General features: G+C 40.0%; 1 protein-coding gene across 2 annotated transcripts in view; it reads left to right on the forward strand.

The window, feature by feature from the left end:
* Positions 1-18,943, forward strand: part of MYO1A (myosin IA) — a 160,514-nt gene extending 141,571 nt beyond the window's left edge. For both annotated transcript variants that reach the window (XM_040340952.1, XM_040340953.1), the window contains 6 exons: positions 1,864-1,998; positions 4,915-5,021; positions 6,404-6,536; positions 7,334-7,483; positions 14,027-14,160; positions 17,714-18,943. In XM_040340952.1, the coding sequence (XP_040196886.1) occupies positions 1,864-1,998; positions 4,915-5,021; positions 6,404-6,536; positions 7,334-7,483; positions 14,027-14,160; positions 17,714-17,837 (783 nt within the window). In that variant the 3' untranslated portion in view covers positions 17,838-18,943. The remainder of the gene's footprint in view (positions 1-1,863; positions 1,999-4,914; positions 5,022-6,403; positions 6,537-7,333; positions 7,484-14,026; positions 14,161-17,713) is intronic.
* The last annotated feature ends 523 nt before the right edge of the window (positions 18,944-19,466 follow it).

Genomic DNA, 19,466 nt, shown 5'->3' on the forward strand with positions numbered 1-19,466 from the left:
TTCGTCAAGGTAGAGGGAATTATGAACAGTTCCAAATACCAGTCATTATTGGCACAAAACCTTCAGGCTTCTGCTAGAAAGCTGAACATGAAGAGTAACTTCATCTTTCAGCATGACAACGACCCACAGCATACATCCAAATCAACAAGGGAATGGCTTCACCAAAAGAAGATTAACGTTTTGGAATGGCCCAGTCAGATCCCAGACCTGAATCCAATTGAAAATCTGTGGGGTGATCTGAAGAGGGCTGTGCACAGGAGATGCCACCACAATCTGACAGATTTGGAATGTTTTTGCAAATCGAAGTGGGCAAATATTGCCAAGTCAAGATGTGCCATGCTGAGTGCTGAAATAAAATTAAAAGGTGCTTCAACAAAGTATTAGTTTAAGGGTGTGCACACTTATGCAACCATATTCTTTTATTTTTTATTTTTACTTCCCTCCACCTAAAAGATTTCAGTTTGTTGTTCAACTGAGTTGTACAGTTTACAGGTAAGGTGGAAAAAGTTTTGAAATTATTTATCTTTGTCTAATTTTTTTACATCACAGTAACCTGACATTTTAACAGGGGTGTGTAGACTTTTTATATCCACTGTATATACTGTATATATATATATATATGTGAACAAAATGTTTTGACTAAGTATATCTACAAAGAATAAACAATTTCAATGCACCACTTATTATATACAATTTTTCTTTTTAATCTTTAAAAAATAATTAGCACAGTAGACTGAACATAAGGTCCATAGAATATATCTTAACCGTTTATATTGTATACTTATTTTTCTTTCTCATATTTTTTATAGTACATTGTTTTTAGGAGTATTTGACACCGGGGAAAATGTTTAGAAAAGAAAGAGATGAATCAAATGCCATATCTTCACTGACAGCCTATCATCCCATGTACAGTGATGTCAAATAATTCTCCATGTAAACTTGAATTTATAGCATTGCAGATTATGAAATGTATAATAAAATGTTTAATATGAGTTCATTCAAGGCTTTTTCAAGATGTACACTCACATGACAAAAGTGGAAGACTAACATAGATTCATATGGTGCCTGTATGCACATTGGCCTTAAACAATGATAACAAGTAATCTTTTATGACAATACAGTCATCACATAAATGGTTTTGAATGTCATTGGGGTGGTTTGAATCTGTCCCGGGCTTCCTATATGTCTAGAATACTACAACAGTAATGCCCTGTACACACTCTCGGATTACTGATGGATTTTTTCGTCGGATATCCGATGAAGCTGACTTTCATCAGTCTTGCCTACACACCATCAGTCAAAAATCCGACCGTGTCCAACGCGGTAACGTAAAACACTACGATGTCCTGAGAAAAATTAAGTTCAATGCTTCTGCGCATGCGTCGACTTGATTCTGAGCATGCATGGATTTTTCACCGATGGAAAACAAACCGCTCCATCGGTCCGTTTTCATCAGACAAACCGATCGTGTGTACAGGGCTTTAGATCCTCTTGCCGTAAAATCTTAACTCTGTTCACATTGGGTGTCCCTCCACACCTCGGATTGTTCCATCACAACTTAGCTAACAGATGAAGTGGGAATCCCTTATAATGACCACAGGAGCACAAGTGTAGAGATCTCACCGATAGAGTCTGCCATCGATTTAAGAGACTGTCATGAGGATTAGTTCTCCGGCATCTTCTAAAAAAAATGAAACGCTTAGGAGTTGACTTGTTTTTTAAAATCCTCATGCATGATGCTATCTTGGGTTTAGTTTATTCAGCACCCCCCCCCCCCCCCATGATGCCGTTCAAAAATATAGCCGGTTGATTATTTGGATTAAATAAATTTTGCATCTCTTATGACTTTCTACCTCTCCACAGATCCAAAAATATCTCATAGGACTGAAGAACAACCTTCCACCTATGTCACCAACAAACAAAACATGGACACAGCCAAAATATAAATTTCTCATTCCTATAAATCAAGAACTAATGAAGCTATTCCATCTATGGAAGGTTAGTAATTTTATGTCATCATGTCGTGTTACAGTGCTTACTCTGCTATTTGGACATGTTCCCGGTTATTCTGATAGCCCTCACTCACATTTACAAGATCAAAATTAAAGTGCCACTCTCTCATTCAATGCATGAAAGTCCACTGAGTCTTCAGGCAGGGGGCCTGTATAAAAAGCATTAAAGTATAACTAAAGGCAAAACTTTTTTGGACAGAGTGGAGAAAGATTAGAAAACTGGTCAGTTTTTATTGCTGTCCCACACTCCCTCTATTTGTCCTGTTTACACCAATCGTGAGGGAGATTCACACTTTTTTGTCCTGTTTACCCTGATTGTCAAAAGTAAACTAAAAATGCAAATTTTTGGTTGCCCCTTGAACAGGAATACAGTGGAAACCTTCCAGTGGGGCACTAGTTATGGTGACTTTGAAGAGATTTCCTCTCTTTTCCTGTTTTAGCTATGGGACAGGAAGTGAAGTGAAATCCCTCCAATGGAACCCATATGGCAAAAAAAAAAAAAAAACTGACAGGGGTTAGCTTCTCTTAGTTCTGCTGTAAGGATTACAACATTGTTTAAAAAAAATAGTGGTTGGCTAGGTGGTGCCTACAAGGCCACCCACTGTTCAAATCATGGCCAGCCTAAGCTTGACACCCTTTTGCTTATTTTTGTCATCATAGATTTATTGGTAATAAATATCTTACCAGCGGCTAGCATTGTATATTGATTTATGATTTCAAATGGGTTTTGGAGTATCTGAATACATGTCTGGCACTTCTGGGCAAGGTCGATGCTAAGGGATCAGTGTGATGTGCAGCAGCCCTTGCCCCTCTCTGAAAAGTTATCCACCAATATATCCTCTAATTGCCACCTGTTTTAACCCTGAAAATGTTAACCCACCATGCTGCAATCACATGCATTGCACGCTGTTGCAGTGTGGTTGTGGCATGGCCCCAATTACTTGAATGGGTCGTGTCTGGTAGGAAGGGTGTTTCATTTTTGTCATGGCCACAAATCTCCTTGTTTATGTGGGTTGTCAGGGGGCAGTAAATTGTGACTTAAAGCGGGGGTTCACCTTAAAAACAAATTCTAACATTACATTGAGCCGAGTTGTGAGAATGACATTATGCTGACCTTTTTTATTTTCTTGCCGTACATAATGTTTTATCTATATTTTCACCGCGGCTTCCGGGTATGCAATCCTGCAGGACTGGGCGTTCCTATTCACATGTTAATTGATTGACATGCTTCCCACCGGCGCATACAGCGCGTCACGAGTTGCCCAAAGAAGCCGGACTGCGAGTCGGCTCTATACGACGCCTGTGCACCAACTTCCGGCTTCTTTCGGCAACTCATGACGTGCTGTATGCATCGGTGGGAAGCATGTAAATCAATTAGCATGTGAATAGGAACGCCCAGTCCCGCAGGATTACATACCCGGAAGCCGCGGTGAAAATATAGATAAAACGGTATGTACGGCAAGAGAATAAAAAAGGTCAGCATAATGTCATTCTCACAACTCGGCTCAATGTAATGTTAGATTTTTTTTTAGGGTGAACCCCCGCTTTAACCTGCCTTTACCGGCCTTGACCACATGTCTGAAAGAGCCCTTAGGCCAGGTTCACATTATTAGTAAGGTGTGCTCATAAGGCACCTTGCACTGACACAGGTTTCATTGATAAAGGTTCATTGACAGTTAACCTGGGCCAATCATAGCACCCTGTACCATGTGATTAACTTTAGCCAATCACAGATCACTAGTAATCACAACTGTTATTAATTGAATCCATTCATGACAGTTCAAGACATTGATGTTAAAGTGATAATCACTATAACAGCAATCAAATTGTAAAAAGAAAAAAACCCTGATCACCCCTCCAGAGTAGTACAGTGTTAATATAGTGATAACGAACAACTCTGATGAACGTATGTAAAAAAAAAAAAAAGTATAAAAAAAAGGTTAAATGGTTAAAAAAAATATTATTATTATTTGTTGTAAAATACTGTCACAAAGCCAGTATTCCTGATCACCGCGATGCCAGTCATATAATGATGCTGTACTGCACTGGTCACAGTATGTGAAAAATAAATAAAACATTTATTTACTTTCTTCAATTTCCAAAAAATTGTGCCAAAAAAGTTACAACTTAAAAAAACTTGCCATGCCTCTTATTGAATACCCTGGACTGTCTACTTTCAAAAAAGGGGTCATTTGGGGGGTATTTGTCTTGTCCGGGCATTTTAAGGACCTCAAGAAATTTGGATTGATCAGTTTTCAAATATATATATATATATATATATATATATATATATATATACACACCATAGTTTGTAGATGCTGTCATTTTCACACAAACCAATAATATACACTTATTGGGATTTTTTTTTAACAAAGACATGTAGCAGAATACATTTTGCCCCAAATTTATAAAATCATTTGATTGTATTTGATATGTTTTATAACAGAAAGTAGAAAATATTTGTTTTCAAATTTTTCTGTCTTTTTTCACTTATATAGCCAAAAAAAAAAAAACAGTGGCAATAAAATTCCACCAGAAGAAAGCTCTTTTTGTGTGAAAAAAATCATATATGAGCAGGGCCCTCTGATTCCTCCTGTATTGAATTGTGTTGTAATTGTACTGTCTGCCCTAACATTGTAAAGTGCTGTGCAAACGGTTGGCGCTATAAAAATCCTGTGAAATAATAATAATATAAATGTAGTTTGTGTACAGTGTTGCATGACCGCGCAATTGTCAGTTAAAGTAGTGCAGTGCTGAATAGCAAAAAATGGCCTGGTCATGAAGGGGGTAAAATCTTCCAGAGGTCAAGCGGTTAAAAAATGAATGGTTAGTAATTGCAATTTTTACAGGCTTTAAAATAGATGCCAAAGTAAAACATTTTCTTCCTTTTATTTTTGTATAGTGTAAGAAATTTAGGCAATCGTTAACCCCACAACGCAAAGCTGCCCTTGAAGTTAAATTAAGTGCCAGTGAACTCTTTTGTGGTAAAAAGAAATCTTACCCAGCAAGGTTAGTATTATTATCTGTGTAGTGATAAGACAGGTAAATGACAAATGACAAATCAATGAGTAGTAGTGGAAGTATTCAAACATTATCTCCGTTTTTCTTCATGTCTTTCTTTTTCACAGTGTGGCTTTGGCCTATTGCAGTATCAAGACTGACCTGTAAATAAACTTGACTGGCCTGCACTAGATTGTTTTATATATTCCTAAATTTATATTATTCTGGTTAAGGAGCGGAGCAACACATATACATATTTTGGGGCTGATTTTTCATTATTTTCGCTTGCAACTTAGGTTTGAGTGATTTGTGCACAGAATTATTTTTTTACACATAGTTACCCATTAATAAATCCTGTATAATAATAATAATAAATACCACTCAACTCAAGCAAGCCATACATTATATAATTTTTTTTCTCTCAACAACGGGTTGAAGGAATGAAAATTACAAAATCAGTGTTGATGTGGGAATCCTTCCTGCAGCGCTATTGTGTTCTGCCAGTGGGGAGCCTTCTCCGACGGCAGATTACAATGATCACTGTTGGCGGCTATAGCCACTGGCAGTGTTCACACAAATGAAACCCAACAGGGTGGTTGTACTGAAGTTGATTGGTGAATTGACTTTAGTACAACCAGCCTTCCCATTCATGAATCGAAATTTGGCTGGTTCTTGCTGAACTAGCCAAAGTTCAATCCATCTATGATTGGCCTTAGTCAAATGCCAAAATACTAAAGCCTCGTACACACGATCAGTCCATCCAATGAGAACCGTCTGAAGGACTGATCGTTTCAGACCGCGGTGACGTAAAACACAACGACGTGCTGAAAAAAATGAAGTTCAATGCTTCCAAGCATGCGTCAACTTGATTCTGAGCATGCCTGGATTTTTAACCGATGGTCGTGCCTACTAAAGATCGGTTTTGACCTATCGGTTAGGAATCCATCAGTTAAATTTAAAGCAAGTTGGCTTTTTTTTAACCGATGGTTAAATAACCTATGGGGCCCACACACGATCGGTTTTGACCGATGAAAACGGTCCATCAGACCGTTGTTCTCTGATTAACCTATCGTGTGTACGAGGCCTTAATCCCTTCCATGGTGCACCAAACCAACCCCTACGCTTCTCATGTGTATGCAAAGTCTCATTTACTTTGCTATGCTTTGTCTCTGTTTGGGTCTAATAATGAATGTCTTATCTGGACAATTAGCAGTAATAAATATTTTTTGGGCTCCAAGAATATAGTGCCCCAAAAGTATTTGAATGAAAGAAACACATTGTCATTATGTAGCAAGTAATACATGTAATTCTTACCCGATAACCAATGTCCTGCTACAAATCAATCTAATTTCTTTATTTTTTAATTTTTTATTATTATTATTTTTTCTTAGTGTTCCAAAACCATTCCAGGGAGATTACGTGGGTATACAGAATAATCCCAAACTTCAGAAGCTGGTTACAACTGTTCCTGGTAAAATAGAAGCAGCTGCCAATGTCCAAAGGATCAGTAAAACTGATGGCAAGGTATATCTTGTTTGTTTTTACCAAGAGTTGGTCAGTAGATTTTGTTCCTGCTAATATCCCATATTTATTAATATATTTATGACGGATACAGTACATTAAAAATAGACTGCAAATAATATTACTACAGAGGAGGTGAAATGGATTATACAAAACATAGCTGAAAGAATTCAGTAGTTGGCATGTAACAGTTCATATTCCCATCCCATCGCACACGTTAGTGGAACGAGCTCTCAAAAGCCTCGGGTGCTGCAGAGACCACCAGCTGGATTACTGGAGCATACACAACATAACGTAAATATTCGCTAGCACACCACAGATCTTCAATTACATCCAAATGTTTTTTTATTGAAGAAATATCACATCACAAATCGTGTAGTGCAACGTTTCGGAGCCACCCAGGGCCACTTTGACAGGCATGTGATAATGCCAGGTGTCCTGGCAAATATTTTCATTGAGTAGTTGAGTTCCTCGGTCGTGTGTACGAGGCTTCAGGCTTGGATAGGTGTTGGTGGACTGAATCACACAATGGCTCTGATATCTTTTATGGACTACAGTTGTGAGACCATCCTCCTGAAGTTCCTAGCTCTGTCACAGAGTTTCTCCCCCGTCATTTAGCAGGGGGAGTCTCATGTTGGTTGACCTGGGAACTGTGGTGTGGTGCAGAAATTCTCTAGAGATGCATAGAAGCAGATTGCCAATCCAACTTGCTTGCATCTATCCAAAACAAAAACATCACATCTGGGTAGATGGCTCCTATAACAATGACAGCCTAATAAATGTCTTTCTTTTTATTACAGGGAACTCCCACATTACTTATTCTTACAAAAAGTCACTTAGCTCTTGCGGATGCTAAAGGACAAGTGAAGTCATTAGTGAAGTTGAATGAGATTGCCAATGTTTCTGTTACCCGGTTCAGTGATGGAATCTTTTTTATAAAGCTTGCTCAGGTATTATTCTATATATGTTGTATTTTATCAAAAGCACTTGCTAGACTTTTTGGCCTCCAAACTCTCATTTGCCAAGATGCATATTGCTTACATCATTTCCATCCATATTTGTGCCAAATAATCACATGACATAGCTGACTCCTAACTGGGAATGAATTTTGGCATCCTCTGAACTCATCCCTGTCAAAATGTTAAAATTGCACTTTTTTTTTTACTTTAATAAGCTGGTCATTACACACCCGGAACCACACGAAAACAAAGGGGTGGATGCTGGTGACATCGGTGCTCTTATATGCACACATATGCCCATATTTAACCACTGATATTCACTATATATGCAAACATGTCCATACAAGGGCAGTAATGTCACCAGCTTTGTTTTTGTGTGCTGCAGGGTGGGAATGACCAGGCCTGAAATTGACTGAAGTAAAATAAAAATAAAAAAGATTTTGAAGTTCAGAGGATGCCCAAGATCGTCTCTAAAATTGTATCTTGGTATTTCTAATGCTGCGTACAGACAATAATTTTTCGGCATGAAAAAAATGTTGTTTAAAAAAATGTCATTTAAAATGATCGTGTGTGGGCTTCACATAATTTTTCGGCTTCTGAAAAACTACAACAACATTTTTTTTCGAGCATGCTGCAGTTTTTTAACGATGTTTTAAACAACGTCGTTTTTCGGGTTGTAAAAAATGATCGTGTGTGGGCTAAAATGATGTTAAAAACCCGCGCATGCTCAGAAGCAAGTTATGAGACGGGAGCGCTCGTTCTGGTAAAACTACCGTTCGTAATGGAGTAAGCACATTCATCACGCTGTAACAGACAGAAAAGCGCAAATTGTCTTTTACTAACACGGAATCAGCTAAAGCAGCTCAAAGGGTGGCGTCATCCGCATGGAACTTCCCCTTTATAGTGCCGTCGTACGTGTTGTACGTCACCGCGCTTTGCTAGAGCATTTTTAAAAAACAATGGTGTGTGGGCAACGTCGTTTTAATGATGAAGTTGGAAAAACATTGTTTTTTCTACATGCCGAAAACGTCGTTTTTTTTTCCATGCCGAAAAATGATCGTGTGTACGCGGCATAAGAAATTTGCAGTGATGTCACCCAAACACAGGGTGCTATTTTTGATATTTGAAAATAGCCATGACCTTTACTCTCCCCCCTTTTACCATTATTTTCCCCCATCTTTTCTCTCTGTACCTCCCTGATCTTTTTCTATTTTGATTTGCTAGTAAAGGTATCTACTGCCACGGGCAGTCCCTAATCAATCTGCCTTCCCCCTTTCCCTTTGGGAAAGGCTTTGTTGATATTTTCATACCAGTGTTCTGCTTGACCCTTTGTGTTTCTAGCACTGGTTTACAAGTGGCTGCCTTCTTTTTGTTGTTTTGTTTTTGATTCTTTTTCAACTCCATTTTATTTGACTGCATCCCTGTTGCTTTTTAAAGCCGATGTCTACCTTTTCGTTTCTGTATCTCGTGTGGTCTTTGTTGGCTATTTACCTCTGTACAAAATGCTTACAGCCGCTAAAACTTTTGTTAAAGAAAATAGCCATAACCATTTTGCATTTTTCCTGCTTAGATTTAGAAAAAGATGGAAAATATTACTCTGAAAAGAGAAAAGGCCCCTTTTGCCAAAACCAACTATTTAAATTGAATGCAGTAGTTGGAGTTTTGGTATCTTTGAGCAATGAGCACAGAACTTTTTATCATGGAACCCACTTTGCTTTATTAAGCAGCGCTTAGTTAAAGAAACTTTTTTAAAGAGAAGCTCCAGACTTTTAGACCCCATTCACACGGACCGCCTGTCAGTTTTGATGGCGGACCTGAACAGCCGCTCCATGCAGTCCTATGGAGCGTCGGATGTCAGCGGAGACATGTCCGCTGACATCCGACCTGATCCGCCAAAATCAGACGTATGGCGATACGTCCATATCCATCCATGGTGGATCGGGTGAGACATGCTGTCCGTTTTCATCAGATCGCTCCATAGGAATCAGTGGCGCTGCACAAGCCCCTCCCCGATCAGTGAGCAGAGAAGAGCTTGTCATCTGCCAGCTCAGCGGAGATCTGCGGACTGATCTCCCGCTGAGCTGGCGGGAGTCCGCCTCGTGTGAATGGGGCCTTAAGTGAAAATCAAAAGTCAGCAGCTAAAAAAAGTGTAGCTGTTGACTTTTAATAAACAGCCACTCACCAGTCCCATGATCCAGCGATGTGCTCAGCCCAGCTGTTTTCTCCCTGTGTCCTCTATAGCCAGCATCTGTACTATGGGCACATGGCTGTGACAACTTGCAGCTTCACAGCCAGGTGCCCAATGTGCATGCGCGAGTGATGCCACACTCTATGATTGGTCACGCAGTCTTCTGGGACATGTCATGTGTCCCAAAAAACTTTGGGAGAGAGAAGGGGAAGGAAAACTTCCGATAGCCTAGGCGATTGGAGCGGAAGTAGGAGCAGATACCTGTCAAAATCGGGTACCCGCTTCCCCCCTCCCCAAAAGCTCAATTTCACAAACAGGAGCGGGGAGGAGGCCTTAAAGCGGAATTTTCCCTTTTGGGTGGAGCTCCGCTTTGACTAAAGCCTAGTTTTTATTGGCAAATCTCTATAAGGAAAATGCCTGCATGGAGATTGTATGTGCTCTTGGTGCTTGCGTGGGTTTCCTCCAGGTATTGCAGTTTCCTCCCACAATCTAAAAACATGGTGGGTTAACTGGACCCTGTTCTAAATCACCATAGTATGTGTATATATGCAAATGAGGTTAGAGCCTTAGATTGAAAGCTCCACGAGGGCAGGGACTAATGTGAATGTACAATATACTGCAGGGATAAGCAATTAGCGGACCTCGAGCTGTTGCCAAACTACAAGTCCCATCATGCCTCTGCCTCTGGGTGTCATGCTTGATGCTGTCAGAGTCTCGCTATGCCTCATGGGACTTGTAGTTTGGCAACATCTGGAGGTCCGCTAATTGCTTATCCCTGATATACTGTATATGTAAAGCACTATATTAATTGTGAGCGTTATATAAATACCTGTATATATAATTATAGAATTACATACAGCAAGCCCCAATACACAATTCTTTCACATTGACTATTTAAACTACTCAAATTAAAGCAACTTTTTTATTTTTTACTGGAAAAGTATACATTGACACATATATTGACTGATGCTTTTTTTTCATACACATACATATAGCCAGGGCAATACAGGTGAATTATTGTTGCATTCTGTAGGTGGAAGAAAAAGCATGTTAACGGGGACCTAAAAAGTAGAAGCTGTGCCTAAAAAAGGCATGCAGAGGACAAAGAATGAGAGGGTCTGTTGGTAAGGCATCATGCTTGAATGCAACAGGGCCCAATAAAATGTATTGAAGAAATCAGGCAAAGTCGAAGGCAATGTCTATCAATATTTGCCCTTCGGAGTTAGATTCTTTACGGTCTGCGTTTCCTTTTCAGTGGATGACCTCGTTACCCTACTTAGGGATTAAGCTTACCCCGAAGTATTCCGAACTCTATCAAGCCAACTTTCCTTCTTTGTTTGGCAAGCTGACAGCTATGCTCACTTCTTGGTCCACTCTTCCGATCTCTTGGTTCGGGAGGGTGGCGACGGTACGTATGACCTATCTTCCGAAATTGCTTTATTTTTTTCGGGTTTTACCTGTTCAGGTACCCTCTCACATCCTTAGAATTCACCAACGTAAAATTATGCAGTTTATCTGGGGCCCCAAGAGGCCCAGGATTAAGAGGCAAGTGCTTTTTGCACGCAGAATTAACGGTGGCCTCTCGGTTCCTAATTTGTATGCTTACTATACCGCAGCGGGTATCGCTCCGCTGTCTCGCCTTCATGAGAAACAGCAAATGCCACTGTGGGCTACTTTTGACTTGGTGGACTCTCACCCAACACCTCTAGCCTCTCTTCCATGGCTCCCTCAAGCGCATCGTCCGTCCTCTATAGGCCCTTGTCTGGCCCATTCCCTTAGGTTGTGGGACGCGGTTAAGTATTCTGCGGGTCTGATCTCTCCACATTTGCCGTTACTCAGTCTCCTTCATAACCCGTTATTCCCACCAGGTCGGGATAATCCCTTACAGTTTGCATGGTGGACTGAACATGGCTTTGTAGACGTTCATTCTATGCTCTCCCCAACCAAGATTATTTCGTATTCACTTTTACGTTCCTCCCATGATATTCCCCTTAGGGAATACTATAGTTACTTACAACTTCGACATTTTCTCCAGAGCCTAATTAGATCACGACCTACCCCCTATACCATGACTCCCTTTGAAAGCTTATGTAGATCGCGCCCCCATTCTCCGGGACTGATATCTCTCATTTATACAGCGATTATCAACTCTAGGAGACCACCCTTGAGACCTTACCACCTTCAGTGGGAGGCTGAACTGGGGAGGCAACTCGATCCGGAAGATTGGCAGGCTATGACCGTGGCATTGTCTAAATGCTCTACTAACGTCCTCTTTCAGGAGAATGCTTATAAAGTGTTCTATAGGTGGTACTATACCCCGGCCAGACTGGCGAGTTTTATACCTTCTTATTCTCCCTTGTGTTTCCGTGGCTGCTCCCAGGAGGGTACTATGGCACACATCTGGTGGACCTGTCCCAGGGTATGCAGACTGTGGGTTAGAGTCTATGCGTTGCTCCACAACCTCTTCGATACCAACCTAAAGAAGGACCCTTTTGAGGCCCTCTTATGGAAACCGATCACGGAGCTTCTCCGCCCTGAACGCCAGCTGGCGGCGCATGTTTTTACTGCAACTAAGTTGATCATTGCAAGGGCCTGGAAGACCCCGGTTCTCAGTTTTGAAGCAGTTAAAAACTGTATTAACGATATTATGGTAAATGAGAAACTCACTGCTGTCTTAGCAGATACCCACGATAAATTTCTCAGGGTGTGGCAACCCTGGGTGGCTAACAACCACCCCTCACGATTTAATCCAACACTACTTTCTCTTTGATAGGTCTCTGTTCCCCCCGCCCCGTGGACCCCCCCTTTTTTTTTTTTTCTTCTCTTCCTTTCTTTCCTTTTTTCTCTCTTTCTTTTTTCTATTTACTTTTCTCTATGTCTTTTTCTCTTTCTCTTCATTGCCATTTGCTCATGCGCCTTATCTAGTTGACTTTCTTTCTTTTCAAACCTCCCTTTCTATGCGGCTTGGGCCCTCAGGCTCGGTCCTGTCGGCCCTGGACGCGGGATGCATTATTTGTTTTATACTTTGAAAAACAGATATCCTCTGCTATGTGCCTGCTAGAATTTAGATTTTTTTTGTGTTATTTTATGTACTATCTTAAAAAAAAAAAAAGAAAAAAAGAAGGAAAAGATTATTATTTTTTTTTTTTTGAACTGTTGCGTATTGTATAGCAACTTTGCTTTTAAGTTTTATAGTTACTCCGGCGTGTTAGCCGGCATGTTACCTAAGCCATCATTAGGTTAATTTAGCAGGCCACTTCTCATGAGAACGTTTTATTGCCGGTCCTCGGGATTCGCCTTGGACCCCTGGAAGCCGGATTACTCTCAGGTTTACGGACTATCTGTTCTGATGATTGATAACTTACGGTGTGTCCACCGCTGTTTTATCTTTATTTTTCTCTTTGTATTTGTTTTTGTTTATTGATGTCTCTTTTCAATAAAACTCTTTGTACAAGAAAATGTATTGAAGAATAAACAGGATTCAGTGGATGTACACATTTCTTTTACTGTCAGGAACACAGTGCCTTGGATGATCTCACACAGCAGATATACAACTATAAGGTTGTAGGCAGTATTTGCCCAGGCACCCTCACATTCCAGGATGTGCACTGCTATTTTTCTGGAGGAATTCACGTGAAACATTTAATTGTTCAGGGTACTGCTTAAAGGGGTTGTAAAGGTAAAACATTTTTTCCCTAAATAGCTTCCTTTACCTTAGTGCAGTCCTCCTTCACTTACCTCATCCTTCGATTTTGGTTTTAAATGTCCTTATTTCTTCTGAGAAATCCTCACTTCCTGTTCTTCTGTCTGTAACTCCACACAGTAATGCAAGGCTTTCTCCCTGGTGTGGAGAAAGCCTCTTGAGGGGGGAGGGGGCGAGCAGGAGTGTCAGGACGCCCACTAACACACAGCTCCTTTCTCTATCTGCAAAGTAGAGAGTGTCCTGACTTGCCTGCTCGCCCCCTCCCCCCTTTAAGAGGCTTTCTTCACACCAGGAAGAAAGCCTCACATTACTGTGTGTAGTTACAGACAGAAGAACAGGAAGTGAGGATTTATCAGAAAAAATAAGGACATATAAAAGCAAAATAGAAGGATGAGGTAAGTGAAGGAGGACTGCACTAAGGTAAAGGAAGCTATTTAGGGGGGAAAAATACCTTTTCAACCCCCTTAAGCACAATTAACATTTTCACATTACCCATGGAATTAAAAAATCTTCACTGTTTTAATTCTTTGCATTATTAGAAAGTCCACTTTTTAGGTTTTAATTAGCTTGTATGTTTGCATTAGCTCCTACCGTAGTAGTTCATATTGTGACTGCATTTGTAAAATGACTCTCTGTGTTGCAGACTGCCACGCCAGGTGGGAAGGGAGGAAGTGACATCCTATTAACCACAGAGCATGTAATAGAAATCGTGTCTAGACTTCACCAAGCAGTACTGGAAATGACACAAAAGAAGCTGAACGTGCAGATTACTGATCAGTATGTCGTACAGATAATGTATTTTGTATATATGAGTCCTACACATCCATAAATGTCATATTATAATTGCCAAAGAAGGAGTCAGTCAGTCTGGCAACATATGTTAAGATGCCAGAGGGCCATCTAATATCCTATAACAAAAGTTATTTTCAAAGGGAAAGTATGGAGTAATTTCAGTGAGCAAGTTACATTTTTGTAAAGGAGTACTTTTATATCATTTATTATAATAAATATATACCGTAGATATGTAAATTAGTCACTAAGGGACCTTTCAGCGGCTTAATGCATTAACTCTTCCTCTGAACAGTTGTGGAAATATTTGGGAAATTACTGAGCTTAACCAATTATATGTTAAGCTGCTAACACTCAAACAAACAAAGTCAAGGAAATATGTGAAAACACAGTGTAGCGCTAAAAACCTTAAAAGAAACAACATAATATACAGTGCATTGAAGATCTATAGACAAAAATAATATTGTATACAGAAGGAATAATAATGTATACAGTCAGTTAATAATAATAAAGTCCAGTAATTAAAACTAGTGAAAACATAAAATCACCACGAAGGCTGGATTCACACCTATGCATTTTTAGTGCTTTTTGCATTTTGCAGATTTGCACTACAGAATGTGTTCCATAGGAAACAATGTAAAATGGACTGTAGTGCAAACCTGCAAAATGCAAAAAGCATTAAAACTGCATAGGTGTGAATCCAGCCTAAGTGAATTCATTAAAGTAAATGTCCACAAATGTGAAAAACGTAGGATCCATTCTTGAGATGACACTTTGAGTAGTGGAATCAAATGTGGTTGGCCGTCGGGATGCCATAAATAATACTGTATCCTCCACCAAAAGAATATAGATGTATACTCTAACCGAACAGAGTGGACACACATGCCAGCGGCTGTGGGTCATTTGAGCTTGTATCAGCCAAAGCCCGGTACTCCAAAGCTGCACAGAACTGGATGGAACTGGAACCTGGTTATGAATCAATCCAGCGATGGGTAATGTGTAAAAGGTGTTCTCATCCGAACCAGTATGAGAGTGATGGAAAACAAGAGAGGCTCCATATGGGGCATGCCCCAGTTGAAGTCTGTTTGAGACTAAACACGTCGGTCGGCATTTTTATTGCTCCCCATATTGCTTTTAACATTGTGATAACAATTCAGTACACATCTGTGATTTGATGTATGTACTTTTTACAAAAAGATTCCCCCTTTTTGACCTGCACCATATGGAGCGTCTCTTGTTTTCCATCACTTTCATACTGGTTCGGATGAGAACACGTTTTACCCATTATCCATCGCTGAATTGATCCATAACCGGGTTCCAGTTCCATCCAGTTCTGTGTAGCTTTGGAGTCCCAGGCTTTGGCTGATACAAGGTCGATTGACCCATGGCCGCTGGCATATGTGTCCACTCTGTTCGGTAAGAGTATACATCTATATTCTTTTGGTGGAAGATACATTATTATTTCTGACGTCCCAACGGCCAACCACATTTGATTCCACTACTCAAAGTGTCATCTCAAGAGTGGATCCTAAGTTTTTTCACATTTGTGGACATTTACTTTAATGAATTCACTTATCTGTGATTTTATGTTTTCACTGGTTTTAATCACTGGACTTTATTATTATTAACTCACTGTATACATTATTATTCCTTCTGTATACATTATTATTTTTGTCTACAGATCTTCAATGCACTGTATATTATGTTGTTTCTTTGAAGGTTTTTAGCGCTACACTGTGTTTTCACATATCTCTTTGAACAGTTGACTTAAAGGAGTTGTAAAGGAAAATTTTTTTTCACCTTAATGCAATCTATGCATTAAGGTGAAAAAACATCTGATGATGCCGGACCCCCCACCCCATGCCCCCGTTTTACTTACCTGACCCCTCGAAAGTCCTGCGCTCGGTCCCGAGATCCTCTCTGCCGCTCAGCCTGGCCGCTGATTGGCTAGAGCGAATGGATTGAGAGCTGGCGCTGCTGTCAATCACATCCAGTGACGCGGCGCGCCGAGGGGCGGAGCTGAGTGATACAGTGAGCGTCTATGGCCGCTCGCTGTATCACGGGAGCGTGCCCGCAAGGATTCATCACCATGCAAGCTCTCTCACATGAAAGTGATGAGTTCTTGCGGGGAGGACCAGAGACAGCCGCCGAGGGACCCCAGAAGACGTGAATTGGGGCCACTCTGTGCAAAACGAACAGCACAGTGGAGGTAAGTATAACATGTTTGTTATTTTAAAGAAACATTTTTTTTTCCTTTAGTGACCCTTTAAGGAAGTGGATTGTTTTCAAAGTACCATGTACTGTGAGGAACAGTAAAGCACAATCTTTATGTAGCACTGACAAGTAGTTAAATAGTTACATAGTTTGTAAGGTTAAAAGAAAGACACAAGTCCATCCATTTCAACCTACTGTATGTGTGTGTATGCGTGTCTTTATTTTCTAACAATTGCCATAGTCCTGTATATTCTGTTTCCTGAGGAAGACATCTAAAAGTTTTTTGAAGTTGTTGACACTCTCAGCTAGTACCAGTTCCTGGGGGAGAACCCTTTCCTTTAACCTCAAATTGTGGCTGTGTGCCCTCTTTATAGACCTTAGAGTAAACAGTTTATCACAGTTATTGGAGTCACATTTGATATATTTGTACATTGTAATAATATCCGCACTTAGGCATCCAATTTTCAGGGCAGTGGCATAAATAGAAACTGCAGGGTCCCGTTCTCCATTCCCACTTTTCATTACAGGAAACTTTTGTACTACAGGCAGTCCCTGGGTTACCAACAAGATAGGGTCTGTAGGTTTGTTCTTAATTTGAATTTGTTTGTATGTCAGAACAGTTAAATTTTTTAAGTGTAGCTCCAGCCAAAAGAATACTTTTTACGTTTTTTGGATAGCATAGGGAAGGGTTAACACCCCTGTAACATTTGTTTTGCTGTCGGTGCTCCTGTTGTAAAGATTTCACCTCACTTTCTGTCCCAATGATAATCGGATTCTGAAAAGTTTGGGTTGTTGTGGAAATAAGCATTGGTGATAAAGCTTCAGTGGAGATACCTTTGTCCGATAATAACTCTTACAGTTATTTCCCTTCCTAGCAGTAGATTTCCCCTCAATCCCTGTTGTCTCTCTCCGTTTGTATGTAGGAGTCGTTTGTAAGTAACTTGGGGACTGCCTGCATAGCTATAGTATAGCTTCTATTATCTCCCGGCAGCACCGGAAGATTACCACTGCACTATGGGGAGGGTGTAGAGGAGATTTGGCAATTTCTAGTAAGAGAACCACCACCAGCACAAGGGACGCTTCTCGTTCAATGTAAGCACCATACCTTGTGTTAATTTAAAAAGTAGCTAAGCTTAGGCTTTAAAGACTTAAAATAATGTAAAGTGCCACAACCCTCAGCAGCCATTTTAGTCCTATGCATAGGAAGAAAATTTCAAATGTGAGAGTTTACTATGGATTACTGCACATTGTACTTCTTTATTGAGTTTGCGTCATAACATTTTATGCGACTGGTATGTAATTGCTGATTTATTCATTCTCTGTCTAGGTTTTCTGTGACATTCAAGAAGGACCCAGTAGCTGTTAAATTTGTTGAAACCTCAGTGCAGAATGGAAAAGGGCTGGTGTTCAAGAAGAAGGGAAGCCAAATGGTTGAAGTGTATGTGCAATGAGAATGTGTGCAGAATTTTACTTGAGAAGGGTTTACCCCAAGGAAACAATGGACTGATATCTAAAAGGTTTCTATGGTTCTGAAAAGTCATGGGTCAGAGAACTCTTGGAGAAATGAACAAAGGACAAGTCTGAGATGCAAACAAATTTTCTGCTGTTCCAGTTCAGAATTCAATGATTTGAAGGATTGCTAAACCCATCTGCAGAGATCCCTCATTTACATCTAATTTGTCTCTTGAAACAGATGCAACATGTACATGGCTGTCTGGATCAAAACTGGACTAATATAGTTAGGATGGTCAATTAAAAAACAGTAAAGAGAAATTCTTCCAAGTGCCAACTTGCATGTTTCAAGAGACAACACAGCTGTAAGGAAGAATGTTTTTTGTCTGGGCTGAGAAACCCTTTCAAAATACATTTTCCTACTGCACACTAATATTTTTGAACTTTGGATAATTTTAAGGAAATAGATCTTCGAACTGCTGTTAAAAAAAAAACAGAGCAAAGGTTTTTATTTAACCATGTTCTTGTCACACTCTGCCTTTGTCCTCCCCAAACATAACTATATGGATTCTAATTTAAAAAAAAGTTTTCTTACCACCGTGACTCACTCAATTGAGTAATGGTACCCTTAATAATGAGAAGAACAGTGAGCTTTGATTTGCTAGGTGTTAATATGTTTATAATTTTAATTTCTTTCCATCATAAAAGTAAAAAAATGTACAAATGGCTCTCATCTTGTATTATGTTTTGGTGGGCAAGGGCTATTCCTAACTCTAATCAATAAAAAATTTAATGCACTAAATAATTATGGCCTAACACAGTGAATATATGAAGGTTTATCAATCTTTTTTTTTATTTTATAAATCTTTTATTATAGGTTTGAACTTCACTGGACCATACATAGGTACATTTATAAGCATAAAACACATAAAGTGCTTCTGTGTAAAAACATATCACATATAGCAATATGGATGTATTACCCATAAGCAGAAATTCTGTGTCACTTAAAGTACAGATCTGTCAAGTTCTTTTATGACCCATGAACATTCTCCATGAGATTAAAGAATGTGTTCTCAATAAACACTGAAAGTGGTTCACCAGTGCATCCCCTATGTGGTTTCTTTCTAATATTAAAATAAGAGGATACCAGTAACAGCTGATCATTAGCACCAGGTGAGTACAAAGTTGGTGCAAGTTTGGCAGAGGTGGAGTCAGAGGGGCAGATCCACAAAGCGAGTACGCCGGCGTATCTACTGATACGCCGGCGTACTTTCAAATTTCCTGCGTCGTATCTTTAGTTTGAATCCTCAAACCAAGATATGACGGCATCTGGGTTTGATCTGACAGGCGTACGGCTTCGTACGCCTTCGGATCGTAGATGCAATACTTCGGCGTCCGCTGGGTGGAGTTTGCGACGTTTTCCGCGTCGGGTATGCAAATGAGCTTTTTCCGACGATCCACGAACGTACGTGCGGCCGTCGCATTCTCTTACGTCATCTCTAGTCGGCTTTTTTCCAGCGTATAGTTAAAGCTGGTATTTTGCGGTGTATAGATAGACTTGCCATGTTAAGTATGGTTGTCGTTTCCACGTCGAAATTAGATTTTTTTTCTTTTTTGCGCAAGTCGTC

The sequence above is a fragment of the Rana temporaria genome, chromosome 2 (assembly GCF_905171775.1).
Source record: "Rana temporaria chromosome 2, aRanTem1.1, whole genome shotgun sequence".
Classification (NCBI taxonomy): domain Eukaryota; kingdom Metazoa; phylum Chordata; class Amphibia; order Anura; family Ranidae; genus Rana; species Rana temporaria.